Source organism: Lagopus muta, chromosome 1 (assembly GCF_023343835.1).
Source record: "Lagopus muta isolate bLagMut1 chromosome 1, bLagMut1 primary, whole genome shotgun sequence".
Taxonomy (NCBI): domain Eukaryota; kingdom Metazoa; phylum Chordata; class Aves; order Galliformes; family Phasianidae; genus Lagopus; species Lagopus muta.
Window position 1 is genome coordinate 124122215 of NC_064433.1, and position 25575 is coordinate 124147789.

At 40.4% G+C, this 25575-nt stretch overlaps 1 protein-coding gene across 2 annotated transcripts in view; it reads right to left on the reverse strand.

Annotated features, from left to right (window-relative positions):
- Positions 1-6799: 6799 nt before the first annotated feature.
- Positions 6800-25575, reverse strand: part of SHROOM2 (shroom family member 2) — a 121312-nt gene continuing 102536 nt past the window's right edge. For both annotated transcript variants that reach the window (XM_048938711.1, XM_048938700.1), the window contains exons 6-10: positions 23020-23781; positions 19290-19841; positions 17440-17620; positions 12577-12849; positions 6800-8221 (exon numbers count right to left, since the gene is read on the reverse strand). In XM_048938711.1, coding sequence (XP_048794668.1) covers positions 7955-8221; positions 12577-12849; positions 17440-17620; positions 19290-19841; positions 23020-23781 — 2035 coding nt within the window. In that variant the 3' untranslated portion in view covers positions 6800-7954. The remainder of the gene's footprint in view (positions 8222-12576; positions 12850-17439; positions 17621-19289; positions 19842-23019; positions 23782-25575) is intronic.

Sequence of the window (25575 nt, forward strand, 5' to 3'; positions counted from 1 at the left end):
GCTTTTTCCCCTTCACTGGAACTGATTTTGTAGCTTCTACTTATCAGTCGTTAGAAGTCACAAGAAAATCAAATTCCAATAAATTTCCAGTAATGGGAACGCAAGTGAGATATCAATACAAACCTTTACCTGGTAATGTATGGCGCTTTAAAGCTTTGAAGTGCAGCTTCCTGCTTAAATAATAGGGCACTGTTAAAGCACAGCTCTAGGAGAACAAATGATTCACGACTCAATAGCTGAAATTGAACCTGATCATTTGAAGCACTGGAACGGGCTGCCCAAGGAGGCTGTGGATGCCCCACACTGGAGGCATTCAAGGCCTGGCTGGATGTGGCTCTGGGCAGCCTGGTCTGGTAGTTGGCGACTGTGCCCGTGTAGGGGGGTTGAAACCAGATGATCATTGTGGTCCTTTTCAACCCAGGCCGTTCTATGACACTATGATTCATTCTATGGTTATGATGCCAGCTATGAGATGATCCTCCCAGTCTTTACTGTCATCATAAAAGCTTTTTCCTGCCTTTACGCCCCTCAGGTACCATCATAGCTGAACAAGGATGCTGAATGGCTGTGATCTTTCAACGGACCAATTCCTGTAGTTGCACGTGTGAAGGTGGTCTGTAATGGAAGAAAAAATCACAAGATTGTTGGCAAATTTAATTCACCAAGGAAAAAAACTGACCAAAACATGCTGCCCAGAACACTCCAGCATCACCTGAAAGCTGAGGGCTCACAGACTCCCACTGTTGACGTTACCTGTTGTTCTATAAAAGCCATGTGTCGTAATCAGCTCTGCTCTCTTAAGACCCCAGCTATAAAACCTTTGGCAGTATGAATATTTACCAAAGTAGTCGCACGTTGGTATGTGATCGCGCAAAATAAGAACTTCAAACACAAATAGTGGGTTTAGGATGACTGTAAATATTTTATTCCAAGTTTCCTGGCTTCCAGAGACTTAAAATCTGACCTTCATACTGCATCATTCCCTGAGGTTCCTGACACCACTACTGTATTCCTGACAAGGGCATTTGCATCTAATTTTTATTTTCACGTTCTGACTTGAGCTCAGTGGCTCTTGCTGTGACATTCTCTGCAAAGGAGTTTCCTTTCGTATGCGAGGCTGCATGACATGTACACTTCAAATCTCAGCTTTGATCAATGAATGCTCTTTGGTATTGTTATTACCAGATAGACTCTTTCTAATAACCTAAATGAATTTTTTGTCATGTTTCCCATGTATCTTCACATTGGATGTGAATAACAGAATTAAATACAACTTATTAGAAAGTTTTCACTGGTACCGAATGGCAGGATATTACTTTCCTCATTATCCTGTTCCCTTCCAAGGTACTATTTCAGCACTTCTAGAGTACAGAGTTCATATTAGCTGACAATTCACTGTGATCCCATGCAGTTTTAAAGTCCTTGCTTCTGGGTGTAATTCTGTCACCCCATCCATGCAATGTCTGCTATTTGCTGCTTGACTAACTGCCTTGCATGCCACCATACGGAAGTGCAATTTGCTTTAGTGCACCCAAACAACAACCTCGCCCTCTACAACTTTCCTCTTTATCATTTGCCACACATGTGGCAATACTGTTCTGCCTCTTCTGTAATCACCTATTTGTGTGGTGGAACTGACCATGGCATAAAAATGCTGGTGTGAAGAATTCCACCTTTGCAAAACCCGTGTGACGATAGACTCTACCAACTTGGGTTGTGCTTTTTTTCCACCTCGCAGTAAAAATAGGAGAAAATGCTGTTTTGTTTAACTATCAAGAGTAAATATATACAAAGATGCAGGGAGTATTATGAAAACAGTGTAAAAGAAGATTCCCCAGCTCTGAGACCCTGCGGTACATAGTCTGTATCCACACTAAAAGGATGCAGTGCATAGAGGTGTTTGACATATGGACCTGCAATTAACACTGTGCACCACGGCAGCTGGGCTTTCAGCTCTGACACTAGGATTTAATGCTGAGCTTGGCACCTAAAGTAGGGATTAATCCCACCTTTTATTTATTTCAATGCCTAAATTAGGAGTTTTGTCTTGTTCAATCAGAGCCTGAAGTTTGGAGGGTAGTTTTGGGGCAATCAGGTAGATTTTGAGGATTCTTCTCCCTAGACCATTTCTGTTTTTTAATTCACCAATTGCCTATTGTGAACTGTGCAAATGGTCCAGACAGCCAGGATCCTCCTCTCCTTATTGATTCCCAAGTGCTCAGGCTGAATACGTTGGCCTTCCCTTTGCTTTATTCCTGGTTTGCTTTCTGGGCATGCAGCTTAAGCAGGAATTGGATATTGCTCTGCCTCCCAGCAGAGGCCTAATGATAAAGTAAGCTCTTAATAGGTGGCGATTGTGCAAGCAAAATCCCAGAGAAAAGCCCGTCTGCTCACTTGGTAAGTGATCTATTAGTGGTAATAGGCTAGATGGAAAATGCACACCACACAGCGCAGGGGGCTCAAGTACCTTGAGTGCCTAGCAAACAGGGCTGCTTAGAGAATTTAGGATAGACTGAAAGAAAGGATGACTCCTTCCTCAGTGGTGAATGCCCATCAGGGCCAGAGCTGTGTGCCAGTGCCTCTGCAGTCAAGAAAGGGTGCTCCTGAACGACAGCACAGTGGTGTCCTCCAGGCATGCCCGAGGCAATGCAGAATTCTTCTGAGTTTTTCTCCATCCATTTAAATTGCAGCGATGCTCTGAGGATTTTTTCCACAGCAGTAATGAGAAATGCCTGCTGTACAAAAAAGGAACAGGGCCTTTCTGTCTCATACGTGGAGAAAGAGGCAAGCAGGAAATTCACAGCCTGACACACTTTCATGCTTGTTTAGTCTCTCTCCCTTTGGAATACCTACTCTGCTTTTTTTTTTTGGTTTTCACTTCCTTCAGATCCATATCATCTTGTTATTAATAAAAAGCATTCGACCCGCTCCACCCCTTTCAGATCAGCTTCGGTCACCTCGATCACCACAGTCCCATTTCTCTTTTTGTGCATGGAGGAACACACCTGAGCGCGAAAGCTGCTGCAGTTGGAATCCTGGGGAGTGGCTGTGAACATTGTTCACACAAATCACGCTTTTCTATCTGGACACTGAGATAAATAATCTCATCTTCCACTGCTTATTTATTCTACATTTGCTCACTGCATTCCTATTTAGTAAAGACACAAGCTTAATTTACCAGCCAGCTTTTTGAGCCCTATTACAGAGGATACTTGGAGCAAGTAAGGCCTAGTTAACTCAGTTACAACTTAGCATATACTGAAGAGAAGCCATTCTTTCATTAACCCCATGGAAATAAATTAGCAGAGATCAAAACTCTTGAGTATTCTCACCTGTGACATGCAGCATGGAGGTTCCACTTCAGCTACCATTTTGCTGGGAATTTCTCTTACCAAAAACAATTCTTCTGTATCTTTGTAAGTCTTTGGAGCTACTCTCACAAAACTCCTTACTTAAATGCTCTCCTTTGTCAGGACAGGCAGTCACAAATAGCAGATAAGAATGTTTCAACAGAGGTGGATTTGTAGTAGGAATTTGATCATTCTTTAATGGTGCCAGGGTTTTTTAGGCTATGGACTCGAGCCTTTTGAGCAGGAAGTGCACAGAATTCTTTGTCCTGCTTCATCCCAGGAAAGAATGGCAGAAAGCACTGCATTACTAGTCCACGTGTTCCCAGTACCCCATCCATAGCAGCAATCAGCATGAGGAAGCTTTGCCAGAAGTAGCAGAAACAATGGATAACATTAACAGCTAAGTTTGCTTTCAACCTCACCAGCTAGCAGCTTATTGTAACCAGAAAAAAATGAAGAGAAAATGAGTATTAGATTCATAGCAGTAGTTACCTCTAAACCTGGAGTGCCTGGCAGGAGCGAATAGCACAGCCCAGTATCAAGGCCATCTCCAGACTTAGGAGATTACTCTGCTTGTCGGTGCTGCGGCAGCCTGGGAGAGAAGCCTTGTGCTATTTGAACTACATTGAATTTATTTCCATTCAGATCTTCTCCTTAGATACATTAAATTAACCTGCTTTAAACAGCATAGCATTATTCATAGACAAAAATATCAAAACAGGAGGTAGGGAGAATGAAACCCAGGATTTTAGAGGTGATGTTTTAAACCACAAGGGCAACACAACTTGTTACTCGTGGATCATTGTAATTAGTTGAGGTATAGACTAGAACTGTGGTAAGTGAATCCGATGGCCAATTTACTACTGCTGACATAATTGACAACATGTAGCCTAGTCCTTTTAAGCTGTAATTGTTACTATTTTTAAGTAACTGTGTGGGTAGGCTCTGTCCAAGTAAGCGGGAAAACTGTTTATACTCTAAAACCCCACGACTGAGAAACCTTAATGAGAAAAAATCTGTGAACTTCTGCAGTAAATGACTGGTCACCATTAAATACGTAAAGTTTTACTGCACAGCCCTTGCAAGGCTTTGCTTCTGGACTGCCAGGAGATTACTTAATCTGTAGAAACTGGGACAGGTACTCCAAAATTGATCAGCAGAGCTTCATTAGGTAAAGACCACAGTGAAAAGGTGAAATCTGAGGGTCTCAAATACCCTACACACAAAATAAAGAGCCTGATTTCAGTTAAGGAGCCATATCTTTTTCCCCAGCCTATAGCAGTACACAATGCTAGACCTGCCTGTAGCTGTAACGCTGTATTAGACCAAGTGACCTGGAAGCCTATCGCAATGAGGGGTGTACGTGTACTCGCACAGGGAGAGAAGAATGATGTGTAAAAGCACCACTGGAGATTTAGAAAAATCCCACAAATACCCTCGTATTTTACCTTCCTCAACTTCCTTTTCCCACATAGTTCCTACAATGAAGATCTTGACGGACAGTTCACATCCATGATGATTTATCAAGCCACAATGTGTTATCTGTGGTCATCTGTGCTACAAAATATGCATACGCTTCTTTTTGTTTCCCTGTCAGCTGCAGGTCCTTTAACATGGTGGCTCCACGTGACCTCAACTCAGACAAAACAATTTCATTACAGGTTTGGTCCAGGTACACAGAAGATGAAATTAAAAGTTGCCATGGAAGCCCATTACAGATGGAGAATTCACAGTCATCTTGCAAGAACATTTGAGAATAACCAACTCCAAACATTTCCACACAAAGCATCACTCTAAACACAGGATGAAGGTGAAACTGAAGCTGTAATCACCTAAGCAGAAAAATCTGAACGCCCTGAATTTCTGGTACGTGTACTGGGGACTTGAGAATGACCAATTAATCTACACATTGAACAGTCTGTGAAGAGAAAGCAAACTGGCCTTTAAAAGCCATAAGCACTGTAGAAATGCACCACGAAATGGATAGCATCACGCAGCAGAACAGCAGGTTTTCACAGTTAAAACTGCACACACAGGGTATGTCCGTACATTGAAATATACAGTTTATTTTCTCAAAGTCAAGCAATGCCATTTTTCAGTAGGTAAGTGTGAAGTGTTAAGCAGGAAAACTGTACATTTTCACTCTGGGCTGCAGGATCCAAACAATTGGAGGAACATAGTGGAAGTCTCACTATACAAAGAGATCCTAAAATTGAGAACAACGTAAGGTGAAAAAACAGCCATCTCCAGGATGCCAAAGGCAAAACATTAGCACCAGATTTTTTCAAAAAAGCAACGGTGGAGTTATTTACAGATTTACATACAACATTGGGAGGCAACCATCTTCAGGCTCCTGGGGTGAGAGACACTCAACAGGTTTATAAAAGGAAAGGAGAAAATGGTGTCTACACAATCGTCCTGTGAAAAGGAAAATATATATAGCATTCACAATATTGCTACCTTTATCAGAAAGAGCTAAATCAAAGTACTGTATACAAACACATTGTAATTATATTATTATTCACATTTCACATACACATTTCAGAGTAACCACAATATGTAAAATCTTCAAAATGCCACAGATAAAACAACGCACACTTCTCCAAGCTAAAGACAAGCATAATTTATTTGGGAATTGTTTAGTTTTGGGATTGTTATGGCTGAGGGGTAAGTAAGGACAAAAGGGATCACTTGTCCAAGTAACATAGCAGCAAGTAATTGTGAGATGCCAAAGAGTAAATTGCAGAACTAGGAGAAAGAAACCAAGGTCAGCTGCAGGTCCTTGAACATGGCAGCTCCATGTGACCTCAACTCAGACACAACAATTTCATTACAGGATTGGTCCAGGTACACAACGCAGTGCACTACAACGGGGTAACGGTCCTTTTCATGTCTGCACCTGTCTGCAAAGAAATTGCTTCCAGAAGAGTTTTGCACCAACTCCCAGAGAGAACCTCTCTGGATCTCTCTCTGTGGATGAGATTATTCAGGTGAGAACAGGAACCTTCTGTGAATGCTGCCATTGCACCAGTAGTTAAAAGAATGCTTTTCTCTCTCTTTTCAACATCTAACTACTCGTATCTCCGACCTGTTTCACTACAGACTGGCATCCACATTGGCCTCAAAAGTGGGTTCCTGTTGAGCAATCTGTTCAACTTAAGGAGAGATAAATGGTTTCCTTACTACAGTGAAAAGGAACATGCAAAAGTCATCCAAGACTCTCCTGTGCCTACTGAACTTCATCTTTACAACATGACATTCGGACACTACAGAATTTCTCTGTAGGTATCCGAGCGAGTCAACATAACCTACTACTGTGCTAAAATACAAGTTAGCAGCTCTTCTTAGAGCTACTGGGAATCATACCTCACAGTCAGTGGCAGTATTACTAAAACATAACCAGTAATCCAATACTGCAAAATTGCATCCTCTCATTTATCACCGTGTAATGAAAAAAACAAACAAACAGAACCCACTTATGTTCACAGTTACAAAGCAGAGTTGCTCCAGGTAATGCACAGTATTTACATGGCAGACGTTGTTTATATTGCATTTGGTAGTCTGAGAAAGTAGAAAGAAAGAACAGCATCACATAGGTCAACTTCAGTATAATTTAACTGTCTATAAAAAAAAATCACAATGTTCAGTAATCAGAACAAAATAGAAGCAGTATCTTTAGCCTACACTTATTTTCATAAAATGTAGCAGTTTGGAGAGAAGAAAGAGAAGAACATGCATTAAAAGCACAGCTGAGAAAGAACAAGAAAGAACAACTGAGCTTTCTAAATAATTTAGACGAGAAATGTTTTGGAAAAAAAAATCAGCACAGCATTTCCAGCCTGTTTCTTAGATCAAGTCTAATTTAGTAAAGAAGGTAATGTGTATACAGTGAGATGGTGTAAAATTACACCTTGGAAATTAATTTTTTTTTTAATAAAAATCTTCAGCAAGGTAGCTGTTAGGTGATTTGCAAGCTGGTTTAAGAACTGTTCAACTGAGACTGATTTCAGAGTTACTTCTGTGAGGGGGAAGTGCAATCCTACATACAATATTATAAAAAAGTGTCTGATGCCACAGGATCAGAGTGACACTACATTTCAGTAATCTGAATATATTAGCTATGAGATGCACATTTCCCCTGTTTAATGTGTCTTAAAAAAATAATACTAAAAAGCCACTATAGAGAGAGCTTCTGTACTTGTGTGCATTCAGAAATTGCTGTTGGGTTTCCCAGCAATCTGTACAGAATCTGAACATAAAGGAAGCATACATTCTATTCTAAAAAATGCTGGCATGCACAACTGCTACAGACTTTCAGCTTACTGAGTAGAAAGGTGAAGAGTCTATCCGCCTCTGTGGAGCTTTCTGTAACTTAAGCAATGACAAGTGGCTATGGAGTCCAGCAATAAAAATGTATTCTAAAAAATTAAATACATCGTCCCAAACATGAAAGATTATTGCTGTTGTGAAAGCTGTTTTTCTCTTATGCACTTGTTTCTCTATCTGACACTCAGAAAAGCCAACATATTCATGTGTACACTTGGAAACGCCCCCATCCCTTCCTTCTTCCCCATATTTGACATCCTTGGTCAAACTCTGTCCTCTCATTTGAGCCGTTCAGGTTGGAGGCTGTCGGTCAGACATTTAAGCTGCTCTTCCCCCAGCTTGATCTTGTCCTCAAGCTCTCGCTGCTCAATGATGAGGGCCGACTTCATTTTTACAAAGTGCTCATAGTCTGCTAAGTTCTCCTCACTCAAGTAGTTTGCCAAAATGTCAAAGACAATGCGCTCTCGGCGATCCAGGTTCTCCTTCAGCTCTTTTGCATCTTCATGTTGCTGGGTCAGCAGCTTCTGCTTCTCTACCAACGTCCGCTTAGGAGAGAAGAAAAACAGTTAAAAATGCAGTGGGTTCACCAGCTCGAGACAACAGCTTCAGTGTCTAAGTCGTCTGTTTTAATTGCAAAGACAAAAATTTTTCTAAATGCATAGAGAGGTGGAATAATAAAACATATTAATAGACAGGGATAAGACTCAGTCAGTGAAAGATGCACCAGGACTTTTAATTGGCCTTAGCAGCACAAACTTTAAAGACTACGTTACTACTTAGTAGTTTGAAATAGTTGTCTAAGCTCTCCAAAATGAGATTTAACTCATCTATATCTTACATCTTCAATACACAGCACTGAACTTCTACACTGTAATAACTGTGGTTAGGGAACACAGAAGCATTCTAATTAATGGAGCAATTTATTCTTGCACAACTTGGCAGTTCTGCTTCAGTCTGCACAACTCTCCTGTGAGATGTGGAAATGTGTGGTCTTGAGAAATGATCAACAGTGAGAGCTGGGGAAAGATGACAAAAGCAAATAAAGGTTTGCTGTTGTTGTTAAAAAGCATCATCTTTTTAAAAGGGCTGCACACTTTCTGCTTCATGCCTTCACTACAATCAGCGCCTCTCAACTACAACAGAGGAGGATTGCTGTGCCACAGATGTCTGTTTTGCCCTAAGGTTTATTCTGGCCGGATAGAAGTTCCTACAGTTTAAGAACTAACCCACAAAAGGTACAAAATAGGAAAAAAAGAGGTTGAATAGAGAACCACATACATATAGTAAAAGAAAGGTGAGGTTCATCTGACTGGTTTCTTCCTGTCTCCTCCTAGTAGGCAGCCATGCCTGAATCACTCAGCTCTGCTACTCCTTTGGTACTCCTTCAGCAGTACATGGAGTGAAGTAAGAGCATTGTTAATCTAACCTCGTTCAGATGCCTGCCTAGAAATGGTTGTATTTTTCCAGCACTGATGAGTGTGACTGGCCTATCAGATGTCAGGAATTCCAGTACAGACTTCTCAACCTAGTCAGAAAGTGCCGCTAAGAAGTACAGTGCTGTAATTTTTAGCTTTGCTTCAACATTTTCTATGAGATCTATGTTTTCTAATAAACCATGATCTGCTTTTGTGAAGCTGTTCAAGTAAATTTAACCATTTTTTTTTTCACTTGGACTTCACACGCTAAAGAACACAGCCTAAAGGATTTACAGAAAATTGCTTTTGTAGACTACAGAAATTGTCCTTTCAAGGCAGAAGTATGAGACAAAGAGGGATGCACAACAGTGAGCTGTAACAGATGTATGTCAGCTGCACACATGTCCAGTGATGTCTCTTCTTGTACAGACCACTCAGTGCTTAGAAGGTGAAACTCTAAGACTTCAGCTATTAGTACACTGAAAATATGCAGATTAGATTAGCTCAAGGTTCAAGATAGCCACTGAAAAACATGGACAGAAATTATACACCATCAGCCAGTTCAGTCTGCCTTCGAGTGCATGCCAGGGAAAAAAAAAAAACAAAAACCAAACCATTTCAAGTAATTTGCAAGCAGAGCTATCTGCTGCAAAGAGATGGAAAGACTCCTCCCCAAAATTCACTAGCAGCCAAGCCCAGACTTGGGAGCAGAATACCTCTGCTATTAATGTACACATGCAGAAGCAGCAGGAGAATCAGGATTTGATGAACACAAGAGGTCATATATCAACCAGCTGCTAGCCCAGCTGCATAGTAACGTGCCTAGTTCTGTGGTGGGATGTTTAGCTCTTTTAAAAAATCCTGAGATTTAAGTTGTACCATTTCTTCTTACCATGCCTGTCACATGACTCAAATAAGGGGATGCAGAAAGGCACAAGGCAAACGGAGACATGTCTCAAATTTGATTTCACCACTGTCAAAGATGACTGACACCAGAAAGCTTGTTTTGAAGGGTAAAGTGAAACAGTGGTAGGCTCAAGATGCCATTCCTGAGCAGACTCTTTGAGTAATGGTTAAATGGTTCATCAGGCCTACAGGTATAACTGCTTGGACATACCACACTGTCAGATGGGTTAGAGGCTGCACCATCTGATGGACCTCAACTGATTAGAGCAAAGCAGAGTGCAGAAAGCTTTTTTTTTTCAGTTAGCATTGATTTGAGGCTCCATCCATACAAAGGATTATCTAAAGCTGCTCTGATGGAACTATTTTGGCTCTTCCTATTGAGAGCCTTTCTCAGTTATTGCTGTTTTGAACCACAGCCATATGAAAAGGGACTTCTTCCACCTCTGTGACTTCCCAACATCCATTTCCTAAACTGCTACCCTTGTCACCTGTCCTTAGTCTAGCAATAACAAGTCTCGTGAGCCTACACACCTGATCAAATCCGTGAACCGCTCATTTGGTGCTTCAGGGTTCTTACTATGCTCTGACCTTGGTTGATAAGGAAAGTAATGGGAAGACACTGCTCTAGTTGTGTAGAATGAAGGGGGCTGGTACCTATTTCAGATTAAATCACTTCCAGAAGCAAAAGTTGAAACACCTGACACTGTTTCTCATAGCAAAAGAGACCTACAACAGACCATCTAGTGGAAAGAATATTAATTCAACAGCAATCATTTGCTTGCTGGTACTGCTTATATCCAAGCCCACTGAACTGTTGGCTGGTTCCTGGAACGTGAGTTTCCTAGAGAAATGTTCAATAGACAGTATCAGCTAAAACAAAAACCAAAAACCAGTGATCACTAGGGATATGATCCCAGGATGGAAGTAATCTCCCCTGTATTTTATTCACGTGATGCATTAGTAATACACCAAATATAATCATGTGAGCTACAAAATAACAAATGATAATCAAAAGAAGCCACGCATGCCAGCCTAAATTCAAAGATATACATATGTACCTCTGCACAAATTATATTTATAGTCACAAGTACCTGGGGGCATAATCTGAGAAGCATCTCTTACTGACACTTTGGACACGTATCTGATGTTACTATGGCAAAACTATGGTGTAAGTGCATGAGAAGGCAAACAGGGATTGGAATATATTACGGGCTTGGATTTTTGTCAGTCTACATGTGATAGCAGAAAACACAACTTCTGACCACCTACACCACACCACCTGCTTACCTTCTTTTTTTTCCATATCTAGCTAAGTAAGTTATTTTTATCAGCTCTCAAGTTGTGCTTCCTATGCACTTATATTATCTGGTATCTCTTTCCCCAGCTTACACTCCCATCTTTGAATCCATTAGGCAACTGCAACCACATTTAGAAAAAATCTGTCTAAAAGAGGATTAAATTTCTCTAAGTTTCAGAAGCTTTGATCTGCCCTCTAATAAGCTGCCAAATACCTTCCCTTTGCATCTATCAGAAAGGGGTCTGTCTGGACAGCCATTAAGCAAGTATGCTTGGCAGCATCTGGAGCCAAACAGCAAAAACACAGCTTCCAAGTACTCGCAGCACTTACTGATGAGACAACGAAGTATGCTGAGGAAACAACATAAATGCACAGCACATGGACAAAAACACTGATACAATGCTGCTGGCACTTCAACTCTCAGCTACAAGCCACAAATCCCACTTCACATTCATTTAACTGTAGAGGCTAAACTCACTTGACACATAATCCCTCCTATAGTCATTTTGACCTGTGATTTTCCCACATCTAAATCTCTTCTTCAGTGCATATCTGTATCCCTAGATATCGGCCTCCCAGCTAAGGCCTGCTGGGATCTGAAACTAAATTACGTGGTCCACCATGCTCACAGGTAGGGTCCAACAGGTAAGAATACTGTGGCTGCTACTGGAATTTTCACATCTGCTTGGACTCCTTGATTACCAGGCTATTTTGGTTGGGTAAAATATGTTTTGTACTGAAAAATTCTTTTTGCAGTGCCTCCCTATCCCCCATTTCTATTTTTAATACTTGTCCTTTCTTGCTAGGCATTGTAGAGGAAGCTGGAGCACACAGGAAACTTCTTTGTCTCACAATTATTTTTAAATCACAATCCTTGTGGAGCGTAAAGAAATCTGAAAGCTTTCTGTATTTCAACACAAAGTCACACTTACTCCTTTTCCCATCTTTTGCACTGTCAAAGGGAACAGTATTTTTATCTCATTAGCTATGCTCTCATTAGTAGCTTTCTTCTTTTGCTAATATTTTTCTAAGGAGCTTCTTTTCCAGTTACGTTGCCACCCAAAACACCACTTGTCTGCCAAGCCACCAGTTTTATAATAGCTTTTTTGTAGTTTTAGTATTCCAAGCAGAAGCAAAACAAAGAGATAAGTTTTAAGAAATCTAAGGCTAACGGCCTTATGAGATCTATCCTTTCATTATCCCTTTATGTTTCAGATGAATACAAGGAAAAAACCTTAGCAGACTCACTAAATGTGGCTACATTACTATTGTACTTTCTTACCCGCTCTTCAGGAGAGGTGTTTTCATCCAGGTTATTAAGAGCATTTTCCACCCGGGCCAGACGACCTGAGAGTGACAGCAGGAGGTTGACTACTTTGTCCAGGTCTCCGATAAACATCTTGAATTTGTCAAACTCATTTGGTTTGCAGACCTCTTTCACAATGGCCTCCACCTCCTCCCCCAGAATATTGTTTGCTTGGATGTCTTCCAGGAGTGTCTCCCGAGCTTCCCTCAGCACTTGCAGTTTCCTGCTAATGCTGTCAATAAGTTCTTGCTGTGGAAGACAAAGGGGATGAGAATTTATTAGCACAACTCACTTTTTCCTCGCTTCTAATTCTGAAAGTCATGTCAGAAATTTAGCACTGCTATGTGACTTTTCTAATACACTGAAACTCCCACGTGGCTTGGACAACGAGTGCATTATACATAAATATATGTCTAAGTTACCTATAGCATCACGGGATTCAAAGGTTCAGAATGCACATCTATAATGCTCAGCTTGAGACCTGTGTTAAAGCAACTCACCTTTCTGGAAAAAAAAAAGATGAAAGATGTTTTCTTAAGTCAGCATTACTGCTGCTCCTTTGAACGTCTTCAAAGCCTACTATGGAGCAGCATGAAGTACAGCACATCCTTCTTCTCAAAACCATGCCTAGAGTACCTTTCTGAAGAGCTACACTTCAAGAACAGCACCAGAAAAACAATCCTGATTTTTCACTATGACAGTTAAAACTAGGGCACTACTAAGCTTTTTATTCCTTTCTGTAGAATATTAACATTCCCTTCCAAACAGCAGCCCTTTCACTCAGAAAATCTTGAGAGTTATCAATGCCATACAGCATTTCTGTAGGTAAACCGTAATCCCTATGGCACAGAACAGGAAACAAAATCTAGTTCTACAGCATACAAAGCTGCCCTGTGCAGAGTGGCTCTCGCAGAGGACCACACAATTTTTGACTAATGTTGTCCTACGCCAGCCAAAAATACTATTTAATTTACAGTTTTGTCAGTTTCTCCAGTATAATGTCCCATTGCCTGGAACGTGCAAGCCTTAGCTTGGAACAATCATTGTAGGTGGGTCACTGGTAGAGCCAGACCAAGAATCCCAACATCCTCCCTTAATGACCTGTGCTCCACCTGTGCTGCCTCCCTGCATCTGGGTGGGAGGGCCCTGTCTCAGATATCCTCATCAGCTTTCAGATGTGCATGAGGGGTGGAGCTCCTTGCAGTCAGTTGTCTACCCTAATGTGACATGAATCACACTCCAAAAATACCCCATTAACTTAAACTTATATGCATATTTGCTATTCAGCTAATCTCAGGTATGAAAATTCCCCCATATCATCCTTTAAACGTACACCTATTATTGCCATTTATAAGTGAAAATTGAACAGATTACTCTTTTTTTTCTTCTTTTTTTTTGAAAAAAAAAAAAAAAAAATTACTCATTACTTTCTTTAGGAAACCCCTCTAAATAAAAATCTTATTGCAAGCCTTAAAGATTACAGAGAAATATACTGGTAGCAGCTATTGCTTTCAGACATCATGAAACAGTCATTGCCATTCTAGGAACAAAGAGAAGTCTGCCATCTTAACCAAAGGCAATCATACTCCAAGTAATCAAACACTTTTTTGAAGGTAGAAATTCAAACACATGGATTATCTGGGTTGGTATTCTCCCTTTTGATTTAATATACCAGGCCAGGTTAATCTGGTTTTGGGTTATCTGTTAGTCTGGGTGTCCAAAAGATTAAGGTAGTAAGCAGTTCTACAGATGCCTGCTTTACTGACTGATTAATCTGCAGGATTTGATTTTTTTCCCTCTCCCCTTTTAGTGCAAATGCACAGTTTGATTTAGATTATGTAGGTCACAGTGCCAGGCTCTTATTTCCCCCAGCTGACATGCACATACACTGCTGCTGTTTTATCATACGGAACAACAGAATACTATTCTACTCGATGTTATTATCTCAAATTTTTCATTTCTGTAGCTTTTCTGTGACTTACACTAATGAAAAAAAGATTGTAAATGTGCACAATATTTACCAATCAGGACTGACAGTCCAGATCAGGAATCCAACCAGGTTCCTTTCTTAAAAAATAATAGTTAGAAAAAAATATCTTCATAGAAGCATCCTAATTACATGTGTGCCAGTAGCTGAAACAAGGCTCTTATGGAACACTTTTGCAGGTGAGAAGATATTTAACCCCTCTTCAAGACTCATGTATCTTTTAAGATTTGGTTTATGACCACTGAACGCTCCCTGTCCAGGTAAAGCAGTCTTTGCATGCTGCAACTGTGAGCTCACCACATGCTTTGGCTAAGCGGCAGAAAACCTGCATGATGCTCAATACTCAATGAGCCAAAAGGTTTCCAATCCACATCCAAAAACCGGCAGATGAATAATTTACTCCTGTGAGTTCTGAACAAGAAAACAAGAAAACCTATCTTTTCCCAGTAACTGCTGCTCATCTGACTGGCAACATAGAAAGTAGCAGAGCAGAGTGCTTCTCAGGTGGTTCACTCAGGTGCTGATCAGCATGTTTCCCTAAATTATTCGCCTTTTAGCTCACTGCTTCATTTCGCATAAATCTCAGGCCTAAAAAAGAAATTAGTTTCTTCTATTAAATGATGAGACTCTCTAGGAGGTACAGATGTTTTCCTATAGGCACACAGGACCCTTCCTACTCAGCCACATGTACATTTTTTTAAGTACTAAAAACTGTCTTGCTATGTCTTCAATGTCTGCTCGAGATTTTATCATTGTGGTAAACATACTTCATATTCAGCAAGAGACACAAGCACCATTCATGATAGGGATCACCCCAAATATATGTTCTTTCATTTTGGTGTAAGGAATTCCTGCACGTTTTTCAAAGTCATACTGTCACTACAGCTCATAAAAGAAAATAAATAGGAAAAGAACCCTAAACATTTCACGTTTGCAGAGCAGGGAGTCATTCTACAATTGACTGAAATTAAGATACTGATAAGACTGAAATTAGGAAATCAAGAAAGAAGTTCTGGCTGTGCATCTCCCCTAAAATAACTGAAGTCAACGAAGTGTGCTATCAAAGCATTCGAGTCCTTAATGATCCTTTGTTAGCCTGCTGATGAGTTGGGCCAAGTTGCATATCCTGGCTGTTTAATAAAGATGCCCTGACCCACTTACCACGAGTTATATATGTTTTCTGACAAGATCCAAGCTGAAAGCCCACTGAACTGAGTGCTCACATCCTACTGCATGCAGAGGAGCAGGGAGAGAAGTAAACAGCAACATTTGACAGTATGTATAGACTGAGAAGATAGGAGAGCCCTGCTAAAAGCTCTTCATGAAGTATTCCCCTTCTCATATGGCTAGTGGTGTATACTGAAACTGAGGAGTAGGGGGAGGAAAATATAAAGGGCAATACACTCTGCTTGTTTACAGACACAAATCAAGAGCAGTTTTGCTTACAAATGTTTAATGTCCTGTTTGTTAGGCACTCAAGAAAGGCTTAATTTTACCTTCAGCTCACCTCCATTACATATTCAATGAGAAGGAAACAAAAAGATAAACATGACCATCACATGCAGCAGCAGATAAAAATGAATTATTCCAAATGCAGTGAAATCCTTAATTTGTCTAAGTAGTACAGCTGTCGGATGCAGGGTCTCTGGCAAGAGGGCAAGGGCAGCTCTCCAGCAGCAGCCATGTCATGCCCTGGCAGAACACGCTGTACTGAGCTGTGTGATGTGGTGGGGGCAGAGAAAGGGAGGGAAAGACAAGAGTGGTCACAGAAAACTCCCCAAATTCAATGCAGGAGTTGGATGCTACTGAGGCAGGGATGGTAGTCTCCTAGGGAATGTCTCAGTCTTAGCAACTAAATATATTCCTAGTGCTTAATTCAAAGATACTTCTTTGGGACTGGATCACAAAATTGAAAGTTGATTATTAGACACGAGGTTAACTTGAGCGAAAAAAATGGATCGCCACTGCATTACTGGCTTAGGCAAACAGAGTTAAAATACATCTCTTTAACTGCACAAACCAACCATTTCCTCCAGCTTATCTGTACTGAGAACTACATTAAAATATTTTGTGCCAAATTACAAATGAGACGAGGGTGATAATTTTAACATGGAACAGCACAATCTGAAACCACTGGAATGCCAGTATATTGTTATTTTCAGACTTAGCATACTATGTTGACCTTAGAGCAGAAACACCCAAGGATGGGAGTGAGGGTGGGGATGAACAAGAGTCGAGAAGACTCCCTCCCTTGTGATGAGTAACTTCCATGGCATCTAGCAACATGATTAGCTCTCTCCCACCACTACTACTTCTGTTTTGTGAGGTAGGAGAAACCCGGAGCAAAGTGATTTGCTGCTCATAAAAACAAATGAGAAAAAAAGGAGGGGAGGGGAGGAGAAGGGAGACACCTTCCCTCTCATAACATAATGAAATCCCTGACCTAAATTTTGAAAATGTAGAGCAACTAAAATCACCACTAATTACAGTGGGATACATAAGCATTAATGTTTTTTTCTGCACAGCAAGTGAGAGAAACAACTAATATCCCAAATGAGAAACAGTAATTGAGAATAAACCCCTCTAAAGGTCTCCCCTTGGGCCCTTCAAAAATGTGTCTCAAGCTGCATAAAGCACCTAACATGAAATTCCTAAATTCAGTTGGACACTTGCTCTCCTCCCTCTCCTCTTCCACCATCCTTCCAGTTTCCTCTAAAAACAGACTGATTTTTCGAGTGGCCTTGAACAAGTGCAAGATCTTTTATTTAGAGTTCTTCAGCTATCAAATTCCTGCTTAATGAAATGCATGTACTTTCAGAGCATCACGTTAACCATTCAGAAATGTCTTTTACCTTCTTTTCTGACAAATCATGATCCAGCTCATCTTCAGAATCATCTTCGCTCTGTTGCTGTTGCTGCTGCTCTTGCATGTCCTTCATTTTAATCAGCAGTTCAGCCTTTGGTGCAGATGTGCTGTAGTAAGTAGAATTGGTTGTCAGGGAGATGGCAGATGGTGCATTCTGCTCTTCTTTCCTGGTAAAAAGTCAAAACTCTCATTTAGTGCCTTGACATCCTAATCACTGAAAAGAAAGGACAATATTCTCAAGCCATCATTTCACCAACAAGCAGAGGGCTCAATCAGAAAGCAATTACGTATGGAACCAGGATAAACAAACACTGTGAATAAAATTTGTGTGAAGTCAGCACCCACCCACTAAAAAAGAAAACTGAATTCACGAAGAAGAGCTTTCACCATTATGATGAAGGAAATGGAACTAAGACATTTCAAATGGAATTCATAGAAACACAGAATCACCGAGGTTAGAAAAGACCACTAAGATCATCCAATCCAACTGTCCACATACCACCAACAGTTCCCTCAAACCATGTCTCTCAGCACAACATTTCTTGAACACCTCCACGGTTTGTGACTCCACCCCAGGCAGCCCATGCCAGCACCTGACCACTCCTTCAGAGAAGTATTTCCTAACATCCAACCTGAATCTCACCTGGTGCAACTTGAGGCCATTCTCTCTCGTCCTATCACTAATTACATGGGAGAAGGTCAACCACCACCTTGCCACAACCTCCCTTCAGGTAGCTGTAGAGAGTGGTAAAGGTCTCCTCTGAGCCTCCTCCTCTACAGACTAAATAACTCCACTTCCCTCAGCCCATAAGAGCTGTACTCTAGACCCCTCACACAGCTTCATTACCCTTCTCTGGACAGGCTCCAAAGCCTCAATGTCTTTCTTGTATTGAGGGGCCCAAAACTGAACACGGTACTTAAGGTGCAGCCTCACCGTGACTGAGTACAGAGATCACTTCCCTGCTCAGCTGGCAGCACTATTTTGATTCAAGCCAGGATGCCATTGGCCTTCTTGGCCACCTGGGCACACTGTTGGCTCATGTGCAGCTGTTCGTCAACTCCCAGGTCCATTTCCTCTACACAGTCTTTCAGCCACTCTGCCCCAAGCCCATAGCATTGCCTGGGGTTGTTGTGGCCAAAGTGCAGGACCCAGCAATTGGTCTTGTTGAACTTCATCCCATCAGCCTCAGCCCAGCTATCCAGACTGTCTCTAGGCACTCTATAGGGCCATCCTACCCCCAGGCAGATTGACTCTTCCTGACAATATGATGTCATGAAATGTAAAGCTCTATTTTAATAAACCATGCAAAGATTTCAGTCAGGTATCTCTTCAGGCTGCCAAATGTAGGATAGATACTATGGTTGAAGCTTTTTGGTTGTGCAACTACACATGAACTTTTCAACTAAGCTACAACTTAATTTGATAACTCAGTTCAGAAAAACAAAAGACCCATAGAACATAAACGTCTTTCTATGGAATTTTACATCTTTTAGTTGTCTTTGTAAGTTTTCATCACATAATAATTACTAAAATATTGATCTTCTTTCTTTCAAGTTACCAAACTGGATAGTCTTGGTAAAATATCTAACTACTATGACAGGGAAGAAATAAATTATTCTTTAAATTGTCACACGAATAGTTTTCAGCCGAGTGTCAGCTTGTACAACACTTCTTTTTCTGAAATTAATTATATTCATTCTTGATTGCTATTCTAGTGGAAAACTCTTATAAAAGTTGCAAGGTTAAACAGGGAGTTCTTCATCCCTCCCGGAAAACTGATGCACCATGGACAGCAGCTTGCAAGGAACTACTGGCCTACAGAAAGTGATACTCACTTCTCTTCTGAAATTTTTGGAGAAGGAACTTTCGGAAGGAGCTTCCTGCGCTGCTGAGCTTCTTCTAGGAGATGTTCATCTTTTGGGAATATTCCAACCATCAGATCCATCGCTGTTTTTATTTTCACATTAGGATCCAGAATGTCTGCTAGAGATTTATCTCTTCCCACAATCTCTCTAGCTAGTTCCTCTGATTTCCAGTCTTCCAAGGTCTTCTCTTTGGCCTTTACATAGCTGACTGCTGGCACAGTAGCACTGCCATCCTTCAAGTTGTTCCCAGGTTCTTCAGCTGGTTGAGGGTCGGTTGGTTTGGTTTTGGTTTCTGGCTCTGGCTCTACACCTTGCCTGGTGTAAGCACAGAATCGTGAATAGGATTGCTCAGAAGTGCTGAGTGTTTTAATTTGGTCCTTTTCCAAGCCGCTGGGTAAAGCAGGTGGTTCCATTGTACTCACAAGACTTTGCCGGCTCTCCTTTTCTGCACTGCTCTCTGAATGAACTATCTTGATGGGAACCATTTTCACTGTAGTATTGTTGTCTATAACTCTTTCAATTCTAGAAAATGAGGAAAATTAATGAGAAACTTAAGAACCTTATATCTTAGTTCTTATCTACAAATCAGGGGAAGCCCGAATATAAAAATAGGCAAAGGAAAGATCTAAGTAACAGAACATTCCTTGTACCGCATCTCAAACCCTAAAATTGCGTGTTTTCCTTTTTTGCCTACACATTCTTAATAGCATTAGTTCATTTGTAAGTAATTCTAATATCAGCTTGGCACGACACTCACTGAACAGGACTTCTGTTCATTTTTGTGAGCACAAGGGTCCAGCCTCAGGCCCTAGTTTCCAAATGGTGCTGTTGAACAATCCTTTGCTGCCACACATTCAGAAGGCAACATGCCTCGAGCTCAAACTCATTGGCTTCTTGCAGACTTAACAGCTGCTTCAGCTTTTGGCCTGACAGGTTATTTAGCTGTCTGGGTAGTTTCTGCTGCTCTCACATCAATTCCTAGCTCTTCCAATGGAAAAGACAGCAGATCAAATGGAAGCATCCTGCACGCTATGCCTTTCCTGAGCTGCAACAGTCGCACACTAAAAACTCAGAAATTGTTCAAAACATAATTACGTGATTAAAAATTTGTATAATTTCCTAAGAGATACAGAAATTTAGGAATTAGATCCTACAGCTGCATCCTAATTTTTTACCTAAAGGATTAAAATCAGCCGCACTAAAGGATAACATACACAATTTTGCATACTCCTTTTAAAGGAAGCTTACAGCCAAAATCACGTACCCTGTAGTACAAAGGGCCACCTTGGACATTCAAGAAAGAAAGCTACTTAAAGAGGTGGCTAATATTTTAAACTGGACAGTAACATGTTAAATAACATTACTAAAACATTTGTACTGTATGTAAACCATATAAGAAACTAAAGTCTAGTTTGGTGGTTTTGAGTTTGCAGAAAGTTTAAAATTATTCTCATAATGTGGGTTTGGAAGCCCTACAGCAAGTAAAGGAACATTGCCTACTAGCTAAAATATCTAGTTTCATCTGGCTTGCTCGCTTGCTGCCTTCCATATAAGTGACCAAGACATACTACAGCTTGTTTCCTCTAAACATGGGTGTGTCACTTTTCTTAAATATAAACTTATACTTTTCCATGCTGTATTTTTCTTTTGCAAAGAACAGAAAAATCTATCTGACTTTGTCTTTTCCAGAAGAAGCATCTTATATTTTAAAAGTGTATTTGCTTCCAAATAGCCTCCCAGTAGACATTTATTTTCCTCAAGTGCTTTGGATGCACGGTTTTGCACACCTTTGGGGCAGATTTTCTATCCCGTGTTGAATACTAAACAATTCTCACAGGTTTCCAAGCAAGCTTGTATAAGACAGTGCAATACAGCAGTGATAGCAGTGCAGGCACAGGCTACCATTTACTATTAATGTTCTGACACAGCCAAAAGAACACTTCCTTAAATGTGCAGTCCTCCTTTGCACACCCTTTTGCCCTGGCTCCTCCACTGCCATCAGACAAGGGCTTTTGCATTCAGGATGGCTGTTATTTTCAAGAGCTTGCTCACATCTCTGCTTTTCAGTCTGACCTCCCTGTAAGTATAATTGCTCTCTTCATGCAATCTGGTGAAAATGTTCTTAGCTGAACCATGTCAAGTCATCCCCTGCCTTTTAATTTAATTTTATTTTTTTAAATAAAGCCTACACCTTTCAGATCCAACAAGACTCCAAGAGGAACATATTTTGAACTTGTAGGAATTATAAAATCTGTGCATAAGCGTGGGAGGGGCAACTGGGAGAAATTAGATTAGTTGATGGCAATTCTTTACCTAAAATGATCTGCATCTCTTTTGGGACTGTAAGGACTTTTCTCTCAGGATATCATAAGATTGTGTATATTTCTGACATTAACACCTGTTTTATTAAGGAATGTAATTAGCAGCTGAGCACGGATTTTAAGATCTTAAAATGTCAATGAAAAATATACTTAAGCACTTTAAGTTAAGCACTTTCAAAACATCATTCAGATACGGGCATGTAATTTATCATACATCAGTGTGCATTTCAGCATTAAAGCTCAGTGAAAAGGAAGGCCACATACAATCAGCTTTTTTTTTTTGTGCGTCTTTTGTATCTATTCCCAAAACAGTACCTTACAGAAGTCGCTACTGTCACCTCCCTTAGCAGACAGGTGCTAGAGACCACACAACACCCTGCACTTTGCTTAGGATACTGTATTCTTTCTATCTTAAAAAATACTGCAGGGAGAAATTTCATTCCTACCTCCTTTTTAAAGAGGGAAACTGTCAAGGCATGCTTAACATCCACAGAGAGAAAAAATGGTATATGCTTTCCATGTCATAAGGCATTGGAAAACAGGATGACTGAGTCTATTTAATCATCTGCACTACAGTAAAGAAAAGCAGTTCAACTGCTTTAGCACAGAGAAACCATCTCAGCATTCAGATAGTGTGGATTTTTATTTTCATTCTTTAACCATGAATTATAGTGCTGAAAGAATAATGAAAACTAACATTCTTGAGCTTCATGGACAAGTTTGTTATGTGGCAGGAGAATAACCTTTTATGATATGAGCAACATATGACAATCACAGAAATCGATTAATTTCAGCTGGCTTGTCTAATCCTGAGTTTATCTAGACTGACATTCTCTTGCAGAGCCTTCAGTCCACTTCACTATGAATAGCACTGCAGTCCCCTCAACAGACTACCTGAAATGCCAAATTTCGTTGTAAAAGGAACATGAAAATAGTCATAATTTCACAGTACACCTTACCAGATGTTCTCACAAAGGATTACAGTTCCCCTTCCCATATCTGCTTTGTCCCTAAACTGATCTGTATTCACACGGAGCCTGAGGTAGAGGAAATGACAACGGTCAACAAACATTCTGATTCTACCCAGACACTGGAAAATCCATTAGAATCTAACCTTCTGTTCTCTACTATCTACCAGCTTTAATTCTGAGCAGCATCCCTCATTATTAAGCATCAATCAACTAAAAGAAACCCCAGACCAGCTGATGGATTTTAGTGGAATTTCACAGAAGTTTTAGGTCTTTTTAGGATATACTGGAAATTTTTATGCTTAATGAACCCAAGGATGTGCTTTTACTGAAGAAATAGAACAGTCAACCATTAATAATGCCTAAGTGGGCAAAAGGGTATTAAAATTATTAAAGAATTAGGGCTAGTACCTGGCTGGGTTGTCATCCTGTACAGACACAGGAGGTTTATCAGTAAGCTTCTGTGGTGCAAACTGAGGAGAAGGGGACCTTGATGTCTCCATGTCAGGTTTCTGAAGGTACCGATACTTGCTGGAAGTTAACACAGATTCGGACTTAAGGTGCGTTTTTTCTTCTAAGTGCTGACAAACATTCTCTGTGGATGATGCCTGCAGAAGTTCCTGTGGATTATCACTCTTTAGTTTTCCATTGAAAACTACGGGACTCTGACAGAGAGATGAGCGACTTGTAAACACTTCAGCAGAGCTGGGGGAAGAGGACGGAAAGGGGTGGCTGGGTGCTGCCAGCAAGGATTCAGAAGAGGCACCAAGCGATGGTGCAGAATTATCTGGTCGCCTGTATTTATCTCTTTTAGGTGGTGGAGGCCTCTGAGGAGCAGGTCCACGTTTCTTGTTGAGCAGTGCTGGCTCTGTTCTGTGACTTTCCTCTCTGGTGCCCTGGGACAGATAGGAGTGGTTCTCGTTCAAGGACTGTGGCTCAGAACACGCAAGATGAGGCAAACTGCAGTCCTTGCTCTTCTCATTCACGTTTTCCTGAGAGTATCTGTAATCACTAGGCAACGTCCCAGATCTCCCGCGGCTCTCGTGAGACAAAACCGTCGGCTCTCTCGCATGCAAAGGTCTGACAGATGCCTTCCACTTGTGGCCTATATTCTGGCCCAGCTGATCCCTTTCTTCCCGTGGGTTTTCTCTTAGGGCCCCGATATCAGCTTGCCTAGGGAGAAGAAAACATCATTAGCATGCTGCTGTTTTATTTCTGTGAGGCCACAGATGATCTAGGAAGCCTACAAGCTTGAATACCGAGATCACAGCAAACATTTAATATTAACTCCTGCAATTCAGAGTAAGTATACGGCTCAAAAACATTCTCTGTGTACTTAATCTAACATGATGAGTCAAAGCATAATGTCATGCTAAATTAGGGTATGTAGCATCACAGGGTGCGACACAACCTTGAGTTAACCTGAGGCACTGCAGTGTACATGGCAGAGCTAAATGCATAGCAAAGCTGAAGCACAAATGTATGTGGCACAGCCAAACGTGCAAATGTTTTTCTTCCATTTCTGTTCTAAAATGTAATTCCACTTCTCTTCCAGAGTCACCAACGAAATGCAGAAAATGTGTTTCTTCTGTACATGCAAAATTAATATTTTGATGTCACTTTAAATAAAATCTGAACACTGAAATTTAATTATGAACTTTTGAGGTTGAATTTTTAGATATGCATAACTGGAGAAAAATGAGGTAAAAGTGCAAACAAAATGTTTGCTGAAGCTAAACATCAGCATAAATGACAAATAGTGGCCAAAATGGCCTTATTCTGCACAGTAATATTTTTTATTTTATTCCAATTGTGTACTCTCTGTTTGTGTAGTCAGGAAACAGGCATTAGCAGCTCCAGGCTTGTGCTCTGCCACAAGACATGTAGTTCATATGTCTTCGCCAGATAGAGACAGATTGAGAAAGAAAGAAAGAAAAAAATAAAGTACCTCTGGAGCCCTGAAAGGAGTCAGGTTTGCTCTCTGCTAAAGAGGCTGAGGAGACACTAAGAGATTAGAAAAGAAGCTGCTTAGAAAAGTAAAAAGCTTCAGAGAACTACTAATGGCTTGTGCTGCTGACAGCTCTGGGCTCTGCATTTTGATGGGTCCATCCTTTAGATGAGCACTGTTCAAGCTGTCCTTTGAGGAGACTGTGAAAGACTCATCTTTCCCAGCGTATTTGTAAAGTAAGGTTAACTACAATTTTCAATATAAGCAAGTTACTAAGCTTACTGTACCAGTTTTGAATGCAAGTATGTAGGTGGTTAACATCAGTATATATGAAAATTACATTTGAGACAAGAGAAGACCAAACAAGTAACAGGTTAGAGACATCATGAATTCAAGACAAAAAGAAAAGGAGAATTAAGCACTGTGTTACTATTTTAATTAAATTCAAAAAGTAAACAAAGAAACAAACCAAGACGTTTTCCAAAAAGACAACAAATTGAAAGTTTTATTTTTCACACCTGTATGATCAAATTACATTCAAAATGATTCTGTTTAGTCCTTGGATCTGTGATGTTTTAGCACTTATGTGAACAGTTCTAAAAAAACCCAAACCTGGACGTTTTCATTAAGCTGCCTGAAGGGATGGGATTTTTAAAAATCATAATTCATATGGATTTTTATGCGTCAGTAACAAAACAGTGTTGCCCTTCTAAGAGAGATGGCTTTTTCTCAATTTACTTCAAAATTCTCTCTCATGTGGTGTAAAATTTTTAAATTCAATTCCAACATGTACATTTTGATTTAACATGAATTAAGAGATGAATATTGTTTCAAGTGACATCTCCTCATATTGCTCTTAACTAAGTGCAGCTGGTTCAGAAAACTTCAAGTTGTCTGACAAATTCTGAGTCAATCCTATTTTATAAAGACAGTATTTATTGACTCTCATTTTAACGTCAGACTAAGGATAGTGTTGTTAAATAAAATGTTTTAAGGCCAGAAAGACCAAGGCCCAAGCC